General features: G+C 37.2%; 2 protein-coding genes across 2 annotated transcripts in view; one reads left to right on the top strand and one right to left on the bottom strand.

Annotated features, from left to right (window-relative positions):
* The window catches only part of Naa80 (N-alpha-acetyltransferase 80), a 56,549-nt gene that overhangs the window by 1,140 nt on the left and 35,112 nt on the right, over window positions 1-20,297 (bottom strand). The window lies entirely within an intron of this gene.
* Window positions 1-20,297, top strand: part of LOC150101439 (putative glutathione-specific gamma-glutamylcyclotransferase 2) — a 36,835-nt gene that overhangs the window by 13,084 nt on the left and 3,454 nt on the right. The window contains exon 2 of the mRNA XM_090400960.1: window positions 8,665-8,706. Within this exon, the coding sequence (XP_090257086.1) occupies window positions 8,665-8,706 (42 nt within the window). The remainder of the gene's footprint in view (window positions 1-8,664; window positions 8,707-20,297) is intronic.

Raw genomic sequence — 20,297 nt, 5'->3', positions numbered from 1 at the left:
ACAATTGCTTCTGCCTTTGTTCGACCACATGAAATCTTCTTGGCCAAATTCGAGTCATAGAAAATGTCCCTTGATAGCTTATTTGCACAGTCCATGCTTCTATAACTGATATTGTGTTTTACAGTGTGGAAAACTAATGCTAGTTCACCTGCAGTGTTGTTTAAGTCCTCGTCACAGAATTATGTTTCCCATAATTCACGTGTGCATTATCTGCACAATATGAAGTAATATATTTTTTACATCTAAATTGTACTCATCAAGGGAAGATTTTATCATGCTATGAATGGAGTTAGCTGTCTCATCAGCTTGCTCAATGAAGTCTAGGAGCCTGTTTTTTATGCCACTTAGAGAGTCGAAATATCTCGCAACTAGAGGAAACAGTCTTTCTATTTTTATGGTTCAAAGCATCAGTTGCAATTGAAAAAAAGTTGGTAGTTTTTGAAGGATCTTTTAAAACATCGATAAAGTCCTGCACACGTCTTGGAGCCAGAACATTTTTCACAATTGCTTCTGCCTTTGTTCGACCACATGAAATCTTCTTGGCCAAATTCGAGTCATAGAAAATGTCCCTTGATAGCTTATTTGCACAGTCCATGCTTCTATAACTGATATTGTGTTTTACAGTGTGGAAAACTAATGCTAGTTCACCTGCAGTGTTGTTTAAGTCCTCGTCACAGAATTATGTTTCCCATAATTCACGTGTGCATTATCTGCACAATATGAAGTAATATATTTTTTACATCTAAATTGTACTCATCAAGGGAAGATTTTATCATGCTATGAATGGAGTTAGCTGTCTCATCAGCTTGCTCAATGAAGTCTAGGAGCCTGTTTTTTATGCCACTTAGAGAGTCGAAATATCTCGCAACTAGAGGAAACAGTCTTTCTATTTTTATGGTTCAAAGCATCAGTTGCAATTGAAAAAAAGTTGGTAGTTTTTGAAGGATCTTTTAAAACATCGATAAAGTCCTGCACACGTCTTGGAGCCAGAACATTTTTCACAATTGCTTCTGCCTTTGTTCGACCACATGAAATCTTCTTGGCCAAATTCGAGTCATAGAAAATGTCCCTTGATAGCTTATTTGCACAGTCCATGCTTCTATAACTGATATTGTGTTTTACAGTGTGGAAAACTAATGCTAGTTCACCTGCAGTGTTGTTTAAGTCCTCGTCACAGAATTATGTTTCCCATAATTCACGTGTGCATTATCTGCACAATATGAAGTAATATATTTTTTACATCTAAATTGTACTCATCAAGGGAAGATTTTATCATGCTATGAATGGAGTTAGCTGTCTCATCAGCTTGCTCAATGAAGTCTAGGAGCCTGTTTTTTATGCCACTTAGAGAGTCAAAATATCTCGCAACTAGAGGAAACAGTCTTTCTATTTTTATGGTTCAAAGCATCAGTTGCAATTGAAAAAAAGTTGGTAGTTTTTGAAGGATCTTTTAAAACATCGATAAAGTCCTGCACACGTCTTGGAGCCAGAACATTTTTCACAATTGCTTCTGCCTTTGTTCGACCACATGAAATCTTCTTGGCCAAATTCGAGTCATAGAAAATGTCCCTTGATAGCTTATTTGCACAGTCCATGCTTCTATAACTGATATTGTGTTTTACAGTGTGGAAAACTAATGCTAGTTCACCTGCAGTGTTGTTTAAGTCCTTAATTGTGTTACTGAAAAAGAGGTTCAAATTCGAAGAAGTCTTCACATCTTTCTTTCTCAGAACTCTCATATATGTGTGGTCTCCAGTCTTTGATGAAGTGTTTTATTTTTATCCCAGCTCTCAGATTATATTATTATTATGTGACACCTCTAAGGAGTCCAAAGACTCATCGAGGGAGGGTACCTACTCTACAACTCTCTGTCTCCGCCACCCGATCCACCAACTACAGCGAACTGCATCATCTACACCAATGCCATCTACTGCCCACTACCAGCACTAGTAATTTCAGATAATCACATTTCATGCTAACCACTCGGCCCACCAGGCCTCAGTTAAAATTGGTTTGAACAGTGTTTTGCATATAGCTAGTTGAGTGTTTACTAATTTCTCTCTTATTCAATATAAATTTATTCAGCTAATTTCCTACCATACCAACTTTGCTAATTCTGTTGTGTATTTTCATATTCAATTTGGCATCTTTGCTAAAAATTGGATTTGCCTAAATAGTTGAAACGTTTTTTACTATAGATTCACCATTCAGGATACAGTTGATGTTTTCACTTTTCTGCCTATTTTCATTATCTTTGTCTTTTTTATTTCTGATTTTCATACAAAAGTTATTTACAGCAGTTATTCAGTTTAGTCAGGAAATCCTACAGATTTATGTTGGATTTATTCAGGAGTATAACATCATTTGCATAAAATAAAGAGCTAAGGTTATAACATATCCAATTTTGAGATCAGATTTAATACCACTTTCCTTCATAATGTGATTCATATGGATGATGAATGGCCATGGAGATAATGTGCATCCTTGTCTCACACCTGATAAACATTAAATCTTCTTCCTCTCTCACCTTTAATTCTAACTACTGACTTACAGCTCAAATATAGACTATGTATTGCTTGATATAATGTCTCATTTACACTATATAACATGTAGCATTTTGAACAACTTTTTTCTTGACACCTTGTCATTCTTTTTCTGGATCTACAAAACTTAAAGACAGATCCTTGCTATATTCAAGATTTCTCAACTATTTGTCTTAAAGTGAAAATCTGGAGGTTATCTCCCACATGATATCTTTGTAGTGTCAGAGGTTGGGAGTGATTGGATGGAGAATAGTGTGAAAGAAAACTTGCACAAGATTGTGCAAGTAGATAGAGAGAGAGAGGACTTCTATGGTATATCGAAGGAGAACTGGTTAAAAAGAAGATCAAAGAGAGTGGAGAAATAATCAGGAATTGGGGTTACTATTTGCATAAGGTCATTGCTTATAGCAGAAATTTCTGCATTTCATTCATCTTGATCAGTAGTGTTGGAGATATGCAGTTGTGGATGCTGTCACCTAGGAAGACAACTTCACTATTTGGATAGCTGGACTACAGAAAGATGAGCTTAATTGATAGGAAGGTGAAGAGGTATGAGAGTGGTTTAGAATTTAGAGGGTGGTAAATACAGCAGCTGAATGTTACTGAATGAAGGAAGGGATTCTGAATTAGTCATTCTACGGCAAGCAGTATCAGATCTGAAAGGCATAGGCCAACCTTGTGATGAAAAGAATCATGCAGTAGGTAATTTGAACAATTTTTTTTTTGGTTTCTGTCAAGAGTGGGATGTCTTGTTTGGATGACTAAGCGATGGAGTATGCCATTTATGATGGTGTTTATGCCAAGATGTTTTTCATTTGTAAAGCGCATGTGAACTGAAAAGAGATTCTTGGACTCAACACCTAAATAAAGAGCAACTAACATCCTTGCTATATGGCTTCTACATGCCACTACATGGATTTCTCCACATCCTGGCATGACCTGACAGAACATTTTGCAGCATCTTCCTGACACATTACTGACAGGTTTGGGTCCCATGCACTATCTAGCGGCCAGCTTGCAGTATCATTTTTACTGCTATACTCTCAAAATGGAGCAGTTTGGGGTTTCTAAGTATGTTTAGCATACCTTTGAAGGGTATCATTCATACTGCATAGGGAGAGGGAGGACAGAAACAAGGAGCTACTGCTTTAGAGGTCAAATATGGTATTTGCCACTTCAGTTCTCCATTGAATGAAGGGACTACTGCTATGCTGTACCCCCCCCTTTTGCAGAAACAGATTATACCAGGAGATGGTGGGATTTACAATTGACATGAAGGGTATTACTTGCACGGAAGAGAAGAGGGTGAACAGAAGTAGCATGGTGTTTCCCTGATGGTGGATTTCATCTACCAATTGGTGGATGAAATCCACCATCAGTTGGCATTTCTTATGACAAATAGTTGTCATTTCTTATGACTAGAAGGTATCCTTTTGCAATGGGAATTCTCACCTGGTATGTCAGAACACCTTTTGTGAAAACACACTAGACCATGAGAAATCAGAGTTGATAAATATGGGGAGAATTTGGATATGGAATATCACCTGCCCATTAGTGGCCCTAATCAAACTTGTTAAGAATGTTTGTTTCTGTGGCATCTTAAATGGGATACCTAAAAAAAAAAAAAAAAAAAAAAAAAAAAAAAAAAAAAAACCATGCAAAGCTCTCCTAAAAAATTGGTGTGAAATATTGACTCCAGTTTTTTAGTTCTTATTAAAAGTGACAATTTGAGAAACTTTGTAGAAGACAGGCTAGAGCATACAATACAATTTTTCTGCTCATGTATTTATACATTTATTCAGATTTCTTTGCTCTTCATTTGAGGGGACTACTGCTAGGTATGCTGTACCATCAGTAACAAATGGAGAAGAGTATTCCATCAGGACATTTCTTATATAGTACAATAGTACTCACGTTTACTTCTGGAATGCATGATCATGTTTGCTACTTCTACATCAAAGAAATCACCGATGCAAGCTATATGACAAAGATGTCAAGAAAGACATTTTAAACTTTAAGTAAATCCAGTTATATATGTTAAGTTCATATAAAATTGCAGTTAGTATGTCAAGATGTAATTGTACTTCCTGAAAAACTGAAGGATAACAGGATTCAAATTCATATTTAAAGGGTGAGGAGTGGTTTCTTTGCATGGAGGGTTGTTGAACTGTGGAATGCATTGCCTGATAGTGTTGAGAGCAAGAACAGTCAATGAGTATAAGGAGGGGTATGATAGACTTAGTTTCCTACGAAGGTCCTCCCACGATGAGTCTCTTGACTCCATGGAGGGCTGAATAATAATAATACTCATCATCATTATCGAATTCCAGTCATGTACCCTCAAAGGGTGTACAAGATATGATAATACTACATGAAAAATATACATCATTACTAACTTCCTATGTGCAATTTTCTTCCAAATCAGTCTGTTACTTGTCAAGACTCCAACATTATCAGATCTTATATTTCTATCGTCTAAGGCACTTTGTACTGTATCAATCCACCTATATCTTGGTCTTCCTCTGGGTCTTTTTCCTGACAACCTGGCAGAGAACACTTGTTTTGCTAATCTTTCCTCACCCATTCTGTTTAAGTGACCATACCACCTGAGATTAGCTCTGCTAACACATTCCTGGATGCTGACAATGTCGAGTTCTTTCCTAATATCCTCATTTTTAATATGATATTGCTTGATGCCATCTGTTCATGCCCCTAATCTTTCTCAGAACTGTCATATCTGCGGTTTCTAGTCTCTTTGGTCAAGTGTTTTACTTCTGACCCAGCTCTCAGATCCATAAGTTAAAATTGGTTTGAACACTGTCTCATATACAGCTAATTTAGTATACCAACTAATTTCTCTCTTATTCCATATGAATTTATTCAGTTGACTTCCTACCATACCAGCTTTGTTGATTCTGTTGTCTATTTCCATATTTAATTTACCATCTTCACTAAAAACCTTGCCTAAGTAGCTGAAATGTTTTACTTGTTCCACAGGTTCTCCATTCACAACGCAGTTGACATTTTCAGTGATTCTGTTTATTTTCATTGTCTTTTTATTGCTGACCTTCATACCATATCTATTACAACAGTTATTCAATTTAGTCAGGGAATCTTGCAGACTTGTAGCAGATTTATTTAGAAATATAACATCATCCGCATAAAGCAAAGAGCTGACATTAACTTCTCCAATTTTGATATCAGGTTTAATACCACTTTCCTTCATAATGTGATCCATATAGATAATGAATGATAGAGGAGATAATGTACATCCTTGTCTCACACCAGAATTAACATTAAGCCATCTTCCTGTATTTAATTCTAACTGCTCACTTACAACTCAAATAAAGATTATTTATTTGAGTTGTAATCTTGGCACCTTGTCATATGCCTTTTCCAGATCGACAAAACTTAATTACAGATCTTTGTTATATTCCCATGATTTCTCCACTATTTGTTGTAAAGTGAAGATCTGATCCTGACAGCCTCTATTTGGCCTGACTCCAGCTTGTTCTTCACCAAGCTTTTCTTCCACAATTCTTCTCAACCGTTTCTCAAGTATACTTGCATAAATCTTACCAGGAACACTCCGTAGAGAAATACCTCTGTAATTCTCACATTCAGTTTTATTTCCCTTTTTATATATGGGTACTATGAGAGTTCTACTCCAATCATCGGGAATTCGTCCATCTGTCCAGGCTTTCTGAACCATGCAGTGCAGCCACTGTAAGACTTTTATACCACCATACTTCAGCATTTCTGGTCGAATATCATCTAATTCTGCTGCCTTTCCACATTTCAAGCCTTTGATGGCTTTTTTTCTACTTCAAGTATGAATATGTGTTCCTGACTGTATGCCTGTTGAGTGTTTTTTACCACTGTGCTATCACTACTTGTTTTCATTTTTCAAAGTAATTACTCCATACTTCAAGGATATCTTTTTCCTCTAGTTTTTATGTCACCTTTATCATCTCTAATTCCTTTTATAACACTCTTTTCTCCATTTTTGAGCTTCTTCAACAACCTCCAGAATATCTTGCCACCTTCTTGATATTTATTTTCTATGTTCTTACCAAAGTCTACCCATGACTTTTGTTTAGCTAGTTTTACAGAGTGCTTAGCTTTCTTACATTTGTCTCTGTATTCTCTAAGAACACAAGCTGACTTATTTGCCAGGAACTTTTGATATGCTTTCTTCTTTTCCTTCACTGCCTCTTTGACTTCCTATGTCCACCATGGAGTTCTAATTTTTCTATCCTTGCAGACAACCTCACCATATGTCTCTCTGGCTGAATCAATTAGGGTTTTTTTCAAGGCTTGCCACTGAGTCTCCAAGATTTGGTTCCTGTTCTCAAACTCTTTCTTTTTTCTTCAATAAGCTTTGTGTATTTTAGTCTACAGTTCACATCTTAGAGATGCTCAACTTTTATTCGCTTTAAAACTTTCTTACATGTTATTCTTTCCAATACGAAATTCAATTTTATCCTGCTCTAGACTAAATAGTGATCACTTCTAATTTCAAATCCTATTCTGTATGCTCTGGTGTCCTGCACCAGGGAGAAAACATCAATATCAACAATAACATAGTCAATGAGACATTTCTTATTCCTTGCCTCTTCTCTCCACGTGAATTCGTGGACATTTTTATGTTGGAACATGGTGTTATTAATAACCAGTCCATGTCCTGAGCAGAAATCCAACAGGTATTTGCCATTATTATTAGCTTTGCTCTTTTCTCCAAATTTTCCCAATATATTTTTGTATGTCTGACAATCATTTCCTACTCTGCTATTTATATCCCCAACAAGGACCAACTTTTCCTTTTTCATTGTATTTCAATAGTTTCAAGCTTGAAAATATTGCTCCACTTTTACCTTAGTAGAACCTTCTGTGGGACCATAGGCACAAATAAGTCTCATTGTCCAGTTCCATATTCTGATATTTGCCCACATAACTCTACTTGAGACTGCCTGCCATTCAAGAAGAATAGCCTCGTATTTTGTGTTGAATACTAAGGCTGCTCCTTCTTTTCCTTGATTGTCATTGCCTGAATATAACATTTTGTATTTATTGCTCAGAAAGATTCACCAATTTTTGTCTTTTTTGTTTCAGTCACCTCCATATTATGTCGGTCTGGTACTTATCTAATTCCTCAGCTAGCTCCATTTCTTTGCCATTCAGGCTTCTTATGTTGATAATACCAATCTTTAACTCTGGTGATGTTGAGTTGGGGTGTGCTTTCAGATTTGTTCCAGTAGCTGACTTTTCGTTGTTCGCCCTGGTTCCCTGGTGAAAACAACTGGGGCCTTGTTTAACCGGGCGACGCCCCAGCTGGCATGAAATTTTGTCTTGTTGTACCATCGTTTTGTATATTGGTTTAAGCCAATAAGAATACAATTTGGTCGGCTAAATCTAAAATTGCCAGCCGATCCTCGTTGGTTCAGTATCCAGGTAGATACCCAACAGGGTGCACCACGAGAAGGTAAAGATTGGACATTAGGTCAGAAGCCCTGGTCAGTTCTCCACATTCCTTTAAATGCTATGTGGAGGTCTCCTCTCAGTTATATAGCTTTGACCCTTAAGCACCCCTAATAATAATTAATGTGTCAGAAATAATCAGATAAATTTAGTTTAATCCTTTATCCAAGTGTGAGCAAACAAAGTTTTCAGGACTGGGGTAAGGCGGTGCAAAGGTGGTGGCCCTTCCCTTAATGCATAACATTAGACATATCCGCAAGGAGATGTGTTTTGCATTATGGGAGATACTGAGATAGGAGTGATAGTAACTTGCTCCACCTTTGCAAGGAGTCGCCCTGCCGTTGCACCACCTTACCCCAGTCCTGAAGATACTTTCAGGTGCAAACTTTGTTTGCTCATACTTGGATAAAGGATTAAACTAAATTTATTATATTCTAACCAAGTGAAAAATAAACTTTCAACAGAAATAATCAGATTTATCTACTTTTGCTTTAATACAAAAAAAAAAATAAAATAATAATAAATTCGAATGTGTTGCTAAGTTGCATTATTTAACATCAGATATAGCATCCAGAATAATTGAATGATATGTAATTGGTATTGTACCTTTATTTTTAACTAGTGTTTTTAATTTGTGTTTTAGCCTGGCAGGGTAGTTACACTTGTTCCATCTTCTGATCCTGAGGTAAATATAGTTTTTTCTCACTTGATGAGAATTGAACTTTTCTGTTTATATATTTATATGCTAAATAGCAAATTTATTTGAAATGCTAAAGAAATAAGTTAGTTAATCACATAGTATTGTTTGCAACACCTGCACAATTAAAATTTAAGTGTAAATTGTTTTGTCTTAACTTGAGCTGTTGATGAATGAAACTTAAATTTTTGTGAAAGGATAAGTTACCTTCTTTTTAAATGATTATTGCATTGACTGCTTGTTTAAGAAATTAACATAAGTGTATATTTTTGAAGTGGAATTTTGCCTTAAAGATATGTATTGTGAGCTTATTTATTTTTTTTTTTTTTTACCCCAAGATAGCCTTTCATTCACTTTGATTTTCAAGTTGATTACAACAATTTTATTTGGTTTTGTATGACAGTAGATATAATTCAGTGTTGGAGGTAGAGGATAAATATTAGATAAAACTAATGAATAAAAGACCCTGAGTGTTATATTTTGGGGGACAGGTAGAGTTGCAATTAGCATGAGTGTGAAGAAGCATGCATTGTAGAAGAAGTCAAGAAATAAGTCTGTGATATGTGTAAGAAGAGAGAATTGGATGGCTATTTTACCCAAGCATAAGCAAACAATAGTTAGCGAAATAATGTCATGACCTAGGCTATGTGTATATAAAGATCGGTTGATTTCACATTAAGTTGCACATTGTTTCCCATAATACAAGCATCAGCCCTCTCACAGGCATACACTTGCCTAAGGAGAGTGAGTCATCAGTCTGGATGGGTAAGTTGATAGTATACCTGCTCTCTAAATCAGCAGATTGCAGATTCTAATCTACTGTGGGTAGATGTTTGTGAATGGTTTTCGGTGGCAGATGAATTTCATTGTGAGACCACCTAATTACGTACCACAATTAGGTAAAAATAAATAAACTATATTAAAAAAACAAAACAACTCTTTAGTCTACCCAGGGTAGTAACATACTATAGGTTTAAAACCTTTTGTATGTGAGAGTCACATTTAAAAAAATAAAGTCAAAAGCAGCATACATAAAGCTCACTCTATATGATGTTATCTGCTATGCAAATGCAAGATATTTTGTAAGCAAGCTTTTGTATTCTTACTTGGGTAAATAAGAGTGAAAAATAAATACATTTTTGTCAAGTATAATCAGCTCTCATCATAGCATACTGGTATGGAACAGATTTAGTTTGTTATAGTGGACAGTTTGCTATAGTGAATGACTTTTAGAAATATCATTGTGCTCATGGAGCTTTGACTGGGACTTTTCTATTGTTTGTTATAGAGTAAGTCATAATGGTGTCGGCTACATTGAGAGTAGAATGTATAATGTACTTTCCAATTCAGTTGGGGGGGGGGGGCTTGTTAGAAGGTACATAATTGTTCATTATATCATATAAACAGTGCCAGAGGGAAATAAATAATTGATACTGGGTTACTTGATATTAGATAATTATAGAAGCAATTCAAATCATAAAACTACCATCTTAAAAAAAAGGCTCCCTAAGCCAGATAAAAATAAAGTTAGAAGTTTTTTCCCACTTTAGTAGACTATAAATTATATATTTAGTTTAATCCTTTATCCAAGTGTAAGCAAAACAAAGTTTGTGCCTGAAGTATCTTCAGGAGTGAGGCAACTCGTGGTAAAGGTGGACAAAGCTTCACATCACTTGCCTTAGTATTACATAATGCAAAGCACATCTCCTTGCAGACATGTATAATGCTATGCATTATGGGAAGGGTCACTACTCAGACCGGTTTCGACCTTTATTGAGGTCTCTTCAGTGGGAGCCAGACCCAGAGGTGATACCAAGGTTGAAGCAATGAAGAAGTCATATTTACCTATATGAGTTGTCAAAAGGTGTCACACCTTATAATTAAATTACTCTGGATTAGAGAAAGATGTTGGAAGTTTTTCCCCACTTGGTTAGACTATAAATTATATATTTAGTTTAATCCTTTATCCAAGTGTAAGCAAAACAAAGTTTGCACCTGAAGTATCTTAAGGACTGGGGCAACTCATGGTAAAGGTGGACAAAGCTTGACATCACTTGCCTTGGTATCCTATAATGCAAAGCACATCTCCTTGCAGACATGTATAATGCATAGCATTATACATGTCTGCATATGTACAGTTGGATAAAGGATTAAACTAAATATATAATTTATAGTCTAACCAAGTGGGGAAAAACTTCGAACAACTTTTTCTAATCCAGAGTAATTTAATAATAAGGTGTGACACCTTTTGGCAACTCGTATAGGTAAATATGACTTCTTCGTTACTTCAACCTTGGTATTACCCCTGGGTCTGGCTCCCACTGAAGAGACCTCAATAAAGGTCGAAACCGGTGTAGATAGTGACCCTTCCCATAATGCATAGCATTATGCATGTCTGCAAGGAGATGTGCTTTGCATTATGGGATACTAAGGCAAGTGATGCAAAGCTTTGTTTTGCTTACACTTGGATAAAGGATTAAACTAAATATATAATTTAAAAATAAAGTTAATTCAGAGAAGTTGGGCTAAATGTGATCTTAGAACAGTGGTCTCCCATCTTTGGCAAATTAATACAGCTATACTTGTTAAGATTAGTTCAAAATGTGCCTCACAGCTGATGTTGATTCTAAAAATTATCTCTCAGACCTGCAACTTTTATGCAGCACAGTTGTTTTCTTCCATTTAATCTGGTGTGAAGAAATGGCCAGAGCATGATCTTCCAGTTATGACTTGCCATACTGATGTAGCTCTTAGGTTCTTCAAGGTAGATTCTAACAGTCTGTCCAGATTAAGCTAAGTTGCAGGCACAGTGAACTTTCTACACTCCAGGATGTGCAAGAGGATGAAAGTTGCTACTTGAATGCATGGTTTAAAAGTAGCATGGAAATAATATTGGTGGAGAAGTTTAACTGTTTTCCAATACCTTGAATATAAGGGATGGAGATAGTTTTGCTGCGATCTTTGGTGTGTTGGTTACAGGAAGGAATGGGGTGATAAGTACTTAGGAGTTTTATAGAAGTTGTAGCCATTGGCTAAAAGGCGTTGCAAGAAGTACCCAAGTTAAGTAGCAAGAACTAGGTCACCTGTGTATGTTTTGAGGATGCCATATTGTGGTGGTTTAAGTACCTTCCATTGTGTATGGGTGGGTGGGTGGGTGGGTTTCCTAAACAGAAAAGTATGATAAACCATTTTGTATTTATTTAACTAATGTATCTAGGAATAGGAGAGAGAGAGGTGTAGGATATCTGCTGTTTATTGATATCAAATTATCTTACATTATTTTTTCAGTGGAGGCCGATTTTGGTTTTATCATGTATGTAAACATTTCCTAAATATATAGCAAAAAAAAAAAAAGCATTATTTCTTGTAATCAGAAATGTTTATATTAGAAATCTTTGTATATTTATGGCCTGGCAAAAACTGTTTGATTGCGATATTTATTTGCAAAAAGGAACATAAACTTGAGAGAAGAGATATTGAACTTTCCGACGATGTTTTCACGTCATTGAATAACTGCAGTGTTGTTTACAACAAGCGACTTTCATCTCACCACCCCCATTGCTTAAGATGTCAGGCAGGTAGTGCACTGGGACAGGAAGATTGTACTTCCGAATAGGAAGTTGAATGAGTGAGAGAGAATAATAGAACAGTTGTGGTGTTGATTAGAACAGAGATGACATTCTTAAAAAGTTGGAAGTTTAGGGGAGAAATAGAGTTTAAAGGAATTCTTAAGCCAAAAAGGTGGAAAAGAGCATTATGAGAGAATCAAACAGTTATCCTAAAATTAACGGATGAATTTCTTTTATATGAAAATTATTTGTTGCATTATAAATAAAATATAATTTTGAAATAAATTCGAAACATAAACATTTTACACAAACAAGGCAATACCATAAATCCACAGTAATATTAATTATTTGTAAATAAAGACATTATTTTTGAATTTTCTTTATCTCTCACTCAATGTCTTTACTTATAATAATAATAATATCCTGGATCCGAATCTATGATATTAACCACTCAGGCAGGTCAACTCTGGTATATAATGACAACCAGGGAAAAGACAGACAACACAAATGGTTACATTTTGCATAAGAAATTGAGTGAGAAAAATTAAGATTTTTTTTTTTTTAAGGTATTGCTTAATTATGGCCACTGATCAGGAGCTGTGTGTGTGTGTGTGTGTGTGTGTGTGTGTGTGTGTGTGTGTGTGTGTGTGTGTGTGTGTGTGTGTGTGTGTGTTAGGGAATGATGAATTCTCTAAAGTTTAATTTAGCACATGCTCTACAGAATTTCAGTGAGAAATATAATGAGACTATTGAATTTTTTTTTTCAAAAAAATAGTCTCAACTATTTTTAGTTGAGACTATTTTATGTTGTGTATTTAGTTGAGACAACACTAAGCCCAACCACGTGGGTGACACTAAAGTCCTATCTAGGTAGAGCGCCCTCTAAGGGCAGTAGTAGGTGGCCTGGAATGTAAGGTGGGAACCCTGGTGATGAGTGTTTCCCAAATCTTCGGAAGCTTAATGCAACCATATTTATTGAGATTTGGTTGGTTTTTGAGAGCTGCTGCTGCTTCTAAGAAAAGTCTCTCTTTCTTGAATTTGCTGTGGTGGAGCATGGTGGTTTTCTTCCATGATACTCTGTGGGTGGTGTCCAAAACATGGTCAGCCAAGCCTGAATGGCCATAGTTGTGTTTGAAGATGGAAGACTTGTGTTCCTCTAGACGGATGGATGCTGATCTGCCTGTCTGTCCAAAGTACGCCAGCTTACAGGAACAGGGTACTTTGTAAACTCCAGGTAGAGAGAGAGGAGGGAGCTGATCTTTCGTAGAACGGATAAGGGTAGCCAGTTTGCGGTGGGGCTTATATGCTGTGTGTAGATTGTATTGTTTTAGTATCTTGGCTATTTTTTCAGATGTGCCACGGATGTAGGGTTTGGTGATGGCATTTTTAAAATCTTGTTGACGAGAAGGAAGGGGAATGGGGGAGGAGTTGATTATTTTTGTCTCTTTTAGTTGATTATTATTCCTCACTGCAGAAAAAATAAGAGAGATTGGAAAATGATCAGCTGATGCTTGTGTGTGCCCTGCCATTAACTCTGGATATTTCTCGTGGAACAACAAAATCTACAAGCAGATAGAGGGAACTGCCATGGGTTCCCCCCTCTCACCCCCCCTTGCCAATTTCTATATGGAAGATTTCGAAAAATGAGCCATAGACTCAGCCCCACTCAAACCTATCTGGCTAAGATATGTAGATGATGTGTTCTCTATTTGGCCTCATGGCCCAGACACGTTAGACTCCTTCCTCAGTCATCTCAATAGTCTACATCCAAGAATCCAGTTCACTATGGAAAAGGAAAAGAACAATTGTTTACCCTTCCTAGACACCTTAGTCACACGCCTGCCTAATGATACACTTACCTTCACCGTATACAGAAAACCCACACACACACAGGCAGATACATTCACAAACTCTCCCACCACCACCCCTCTCAACAATATGGCATTATTAAAACTCTTACCAAGAGAGCCCACAATCTTTGTTCCAGTGGAACCACCCTCACTAATGAGCTTAACCACATACACAGCACTTTCCTCTCCAATGGCTACAGCGATCACAGTATCAAAAAAATAATCTACTCCTCCCCCATTCCCCTTCCTTCTCGTCAACAAGATTTTAAAAATGCCATCACCAAACCCTACATCCGTGGCACATCTGAAAAAATAGCCAAGATACTAAAACAATACAATCTACACACAGCATATAAGCCCCACCGCAAACTGGCTACCCTTATCCGTTCTACGAAAGATCGGCTCCCTCCTCTCTCTCTGCCTGGAGTTTACAAAGTACCTGTTCCTGTAAGCTGGCGTACTTTGGACAGACAGGCAGATCAGCATCCATCCGTCTAGAGGAACATAAGTCTTACATCTTCAAACACAACTATGGCCATTCAGGCTTGGCTGACCATGTTTTGGACACCACCCACAGAGTATCATGGAAGAAAACCACCATGCTCCACCACAGCAAATTCAAGAAAGAGAGACTTTTCTTAGAAGCAGCAGCAGCTCTCAAAAACCAACCAAATCTCAATAAATATGGTTGCATTAAGCTTCCGAAGATTTGGGAAACACTCATCACAAGGGTTCCCACCTTACATTCCAGGCCACCTACTACTGCTCTTAGAGGGCGCTCTACCTAGATAGGACTTTAGTGTCACCCACGTGGTTGGGCTTAGTATTGTTTGTTATTTGTGCATATGTTACATTAATTTTTTTTGTAATCCCCGTAGATGTCCTAGTACTAGGACGAAATATAGGAAGTATTAAAGTCTATTTTAATTCTTTTTGAGTGTTGTAAAAAATCCATTAAGCCTCCAACATGATGCTTGTTATAAAATCAAGTTTCATGGAAAAAGGAAGAATTTTTTTCACAATTCTAGAAGGCTCAGACAAGCCCAAACTTATGAATAATTCAAAAAAAATTTAGTTGCAGAATACTGTAAAAAGCTTGAGCTTGGACCAAATCTCTGGAAAGTGTGCTCTTGTGTGCAAACTCAGAATGAGACTGTATTAGAATTTTATGATAAGCTAATTAACTTAGCATGCTTTCAAAATTGAAGAAAATTATGTTGACTTGATTGAAGAAATTATATTTTTTCAATTTTGCAATGGACTTAAGCCTAATTTGCAAAGGGCTGTATACAAAGAAGGCATTACTAATGTTACAAAAGATTTGGAGTTTTCTTAAAAGAAGAAAGCTTAATGAAAAATTTAAATGCACCTCAGCCAAAGCATATATATATAGTAGAGCAGCCAAGCTCTAAATTTCCTGTTAATCTACTATAAACAAAAGAAGAAGCTCTCTGCATCTTGTAGTACAGATTTAGTCAATTGAGACTCAGTCAAAATGGAAGTAAAGCAAAGACAGTCGGAGGACTGAAATAATCAAAGAGATGGATTTAAAGTTAAAATGTTTTGCATAGCACAGGAAAAGATTTTGAAGATGATTTGATTTATTATTATTATGGCACAAAGACATCAAAAGTCATACATGGTTACTGAATTAAAAGCTGATCACTCATAGGTGTCAAATCGCTCAGAGACGTCAGGACTATCACAGGCTAGAGGAAGTAAAAGATTTCCTTGAAAATGACAGATCAGATGTTACAGAAGCAATGGTTTGGGACACTTAAAGAATTCTTCTCACTTACCTTGGAGGTATCAGGAATAATAATAATAATAATAATAATCTTTCTCTAAATCCAGAGTAATTTAATGATAAGGTGAGACACCTTTGGCAACTCGTATAGGTAAATATGACTTCTCCATTGCTTCCACTTTAATATCACCACCTCTAGGTCTGGCTCCTACTGACGAGATCTCAATAAAGGTCGAAACCAGTCTGGATAGTGGCCCTTCCCTTAATGCATAGCATTATACATATCTGCAAGGTGATGTGCTTTGTATTATGGGAGATACTAAGACAAAGAGTGATGAGAGCTTGGTCCACCTTTACCACGAGTTGCCTCAGTCCTGAAGATACTTCAGGCGCAAACTTTGTTTGCTTACACTTGGATAAAGGATTAAACCAAATTTATTATAGTCTAACCAAGTGGGGAAAAACTTCCAATATATATATATAGTAATTTTTGTTTATTTTTACATAGTCCAGAAACCTTGCGTTAGAGATCAAACAGAGAAGTTTTTCAAGCCACTTCAGGCTTCCAGTAAATGGGACAATGGTCTCGCACATGGAAATGAAATTCATCTCCCACCTAAAGATAATCACAAACATCCAAGAGTAGAGTGAAATTCACCCCTGCAACCTATTAGAGAGCGGGTACGCTAACCACTCGGTCAATCACGCCAGTACTGTTTCCATAAGTCATTACTTTAAGGTTCAGGTTATCTAAGTAAACTAAAACAAAATTGCTGTTATTTCAGATGGAAGGAAGAAATGTAAAATCTCAAAAATGTCTATAAAGATTTCTGTGATTTATCAGCTCTTCAATTAATTTTTAATATTGAGACCACATATGTCTAAGCATATAACAGGTTTAATAAAATAAACAATATACTAACATCTGCTCATATATAAACAATATACGAGCAGATGTTATCAGACCTTCCTCTGCTAGGTGTAATTAATTTTAATTCGTTTTGGTACCCCTGATGACTTACAAAATTTGTTGGGTTATGTTGTTTATTTTATTTTTTTTAAGTCAGCATATGGAGAGAAATACAAGAAATTAATGTGAGCAAAAGTATATACAGACTGCCATTTCTAACCTATTGATGGTACTATCTGGGAGTAAATGCAAGGCCTCTAAGAAAGGAGTGTGTGGGACAATCATCAGTGATATGATGCATAGTCTGCACAGCATTACACACACACACACACACACACAAGGGTGACTGAAATTCTCTGCAAATGTAACAAGTGAGATAGTGACCTTGTTCAATCCTAAATCTGTTTATCTAGCTCCAGAGGTGTCGAGATAGATTGAATCCTGGAGGTCTGATAGTTGGATCCGTAATCAGGTACTTGTTCATTTCAGAGTCTTCTCCACCAGTCTTGGGGACCATCATTTTGTATTTTCACAAGCCAAGTGGGAGATCTGGAGGTGGAGAGATATCTTGATCTATAGGTACATGTTATTTCTGATTTTATTTATTTCTATGATGGTAGCTTCTTCTCTTCTGAAACATGGAAGAGTGATGTGGGAAAGAACAGGTAACCATGGGAGAGGAGTAGATCTAAAGGTACCAGAGATGGTTCTCATTGTTACATTAAGCTGAGTGTCCATGTAGTGACTTAGCTCCAGACTGGTGAACAATACAACTGGAAAGACCAGAGCCAGGGTTGCTGTTCTAAGAGTCAAGGCATTACAACCCCAAATTGTGCCTGTGAGCTTGTTTATGTTGTTGTTCCTAGCAGTTATCTTTAACTTATTTTTTTTGAAATATTTTTGGAAGTTAAACTATGGTCAAATGTGATGCCAAGTTAACAATAGTTACTTTCATGAATTACTCCTTCTGCAGAAGTTTATTTTTTGTTTTCTTTGAGCCTCATGGTTCTTTAGGCAGAAAGCTGAAACAACAGTTTTGTTGGGGTTAGGAGATAGTCCTCAGCTTTCAAAGTAATTTTGCAGTGAGCTCAGACCTTTGCTCAGTGTTTCCTCAAAGCCTTGGAAGGTACTGTCTTGGGTGGCAATTGTTATATCATCAGCAGAGATAAACTTCTAATTAGCAACAGCATCCCTCCAACAGGAGAGATGTTGCTTGTGTGTACAGGTTGAATAGAGCTGAGGTGAGGATAGATCCTTTTTTTTTTTTGAGTTGTAGATCCTTGTGACAATTCATCCTGCAGGATAACTGTTCTGCTTTTTTTGTGAATTCAGATGAACCTTTTGGGATTATTGCAATACTGTTAGGGCTTACTTTTCCTTGGAGTGCTAGTGCCTTCCAATTGATGAAACAGTGACCAAGCTTTGCAACTTGACCTGGTAAAGTTTAGGTTATTCATTTCTTCATGCCAAACATCATTAAAGGATCTTAAGAGGACAGAAGCAGTGTCTGGGTGGTTTTGTTGTTCATACTCTATCAGAAGAATACTACTTTCATTGACCAGCATGGTGTGCAGATTTTTCTGAATCCTCTCAGGATGTGTTTCTTGCCAGATGCTATAAGAAGTTTAGTGCATCTTTCATAGTTATCAACTGTAGGTGGAATTATGCTGATGTTATTTTCATTAAATTCAGTAAATTTTGGCCAATTTGCTTTTGTAAGGAAATTTCCTTACAGAATTCCCAGCATAAACAGATTCCCAATATCCCATTGGGATATTAGGAACCTGTTTATTCTGGGGATTATAAGTACTTCAGTAATTAGGCAGGGTATGTGCTGGTTGTGAGGAAAAAGGAGGTGAGAGAAGTGTCTCTGATCCTCAACTTCTAGATTTCAAGATTCTGGATTCCTCATAATGTATGAGGAACCCTTGTATCCCCATAATGGCAAGTTGAAATCCCTAAGGATGATATCAGAATGGGCTGACTGAGGAAGTGCAGGGCTTCTCCAGCCAAGTAGAGGAGGCCTATATATGTTGCAGATTTAGAAGTTGTACAGTCGGATACCAAAAGAAAAGTCGATTTGAATTGTTCAAAGATTCTTTCCAAATTTGCTTTTGCGTAGATTGCCATTCCATGTCTTTTATCAACGAGAAGAATGTAGCCAGGAATGGTAATATTTTCTTGTGGGATGTTGCGAGTTTCTTGTAGAACAACAATGTTTACTTTGTGCTTGGTAAAGATATTATTTACTATTTTTTAGTATTTACTAGATCTGATTTTGATCTAGTAAATCCCTCAATATTCAACTGGAGGATAATTGTCTAATTACCCTCCAGTTGAATATGGAGGGATTTACTAGATGAAATTCCTCGGTGTTCTTGTTTGTGTGTATGTGTTCATTTTTAAGGTGACTAAAATGATTTGGAGACTGTAGTGGATTTTTCACCCACTACAAACCTCAAGGGCTCACTTTAGTGAGTACAGGCATGGCAAACCCGAGGTACCAGATGCTGGACCATGCCTTACTTCGTGTAATATATATCTATTATATTATTCTGTAGACTTGTCCCTCCTCTCCTTGCTCCTTCCCCCTGATGCTATTGGAGTATTCGAGGGCTAGGGCTAAGTCATTTCGTCTTATGCAGCCACCGAAGGAGGCAAGCTAGCCTCAATAGGTGGCGGTCCCAAGCCCGGATAAATGCGAGGGTTGATGTCAGGAAGGGCATCCGGTCAGAAAACTTCAATGCTAGCTCAAACTATGATATGAGTCAAAGAGAAAATGATGTAAGGGCTAGGGCGTACCCCTTAAGCGACGCGCAGCCACATCGCCCTACAGCTGCGAGAAGTGGACGAGGGCTACCGCATCAAGGGCGGGTGCGGTTAAAGAAGTGAGCCCAGCAGGTGGAGAGGATGTTGCGAGTGGGAACACTGAATGTTGGAAGCATGACTGGAAGGGGAAGAGAGGTGGCAGACATGATGAGGAAGAGGAAGTTGGACATTTTATGTGTGCAGGAGACAAGGTGGAAGGGGGGGGGGGGGAGGCAAAGGAACTGGGAGATGGATATAAATTGTTCTACTCTGGAGTGAATAACGAGGGAAGAAATGGTGTCGAAATTGTGGTGTGTGGCAGAATGAAGGGTGAAGTACTGGAAGTGGGTAGAAGGAACGACAGGATCATGCGAATGAAATCGGGTCTTGGAGAAGAGCGGGTGGTCGTATTATGTGTATATGCCCTGCAAGTTGGTTGTACAGCAGAGGAGAAAGATGAGTTCTGGAACGTGTTAGATGAAGAAATGAGGGAATTGGAAGAAAATGAGATGGTGATTGTCAGAGGAGACTTGAACGGACACGTAGGAAGACAGAATAGAGACTATGAAAGGGTGCACGGTGGCCACGGAGTGGGAATGATGAACCAGGAAGGAGAGAGGGTTGTGGACTTTGCAGTAGTGTTTGATCTGGCAATTGTGAACTCATTTTTCTACAAGAGGGAAGAACATTTGATA

This window comes from Typopeltis vanoorti, chromosome 11 (genome assembly GCF_054136105.1).
Source record: "Typopeltis vanoorti isolate ZY-2024b chromosome 11, IOZ_Tvanoo_1.0, whole genome shotgun sequence".
Taxonomy (NCBI): Eukaryota; Metazoa; Arthropoda; class Arachnida; order Uropygi; family Thelyphonidae; genus Typopeltis; species Typopeltis vanoorti.
Note: the sequence above shows the minus strand (reverse complement) of the source record. Positions and strands in the feature narration are given on the sequence as shown.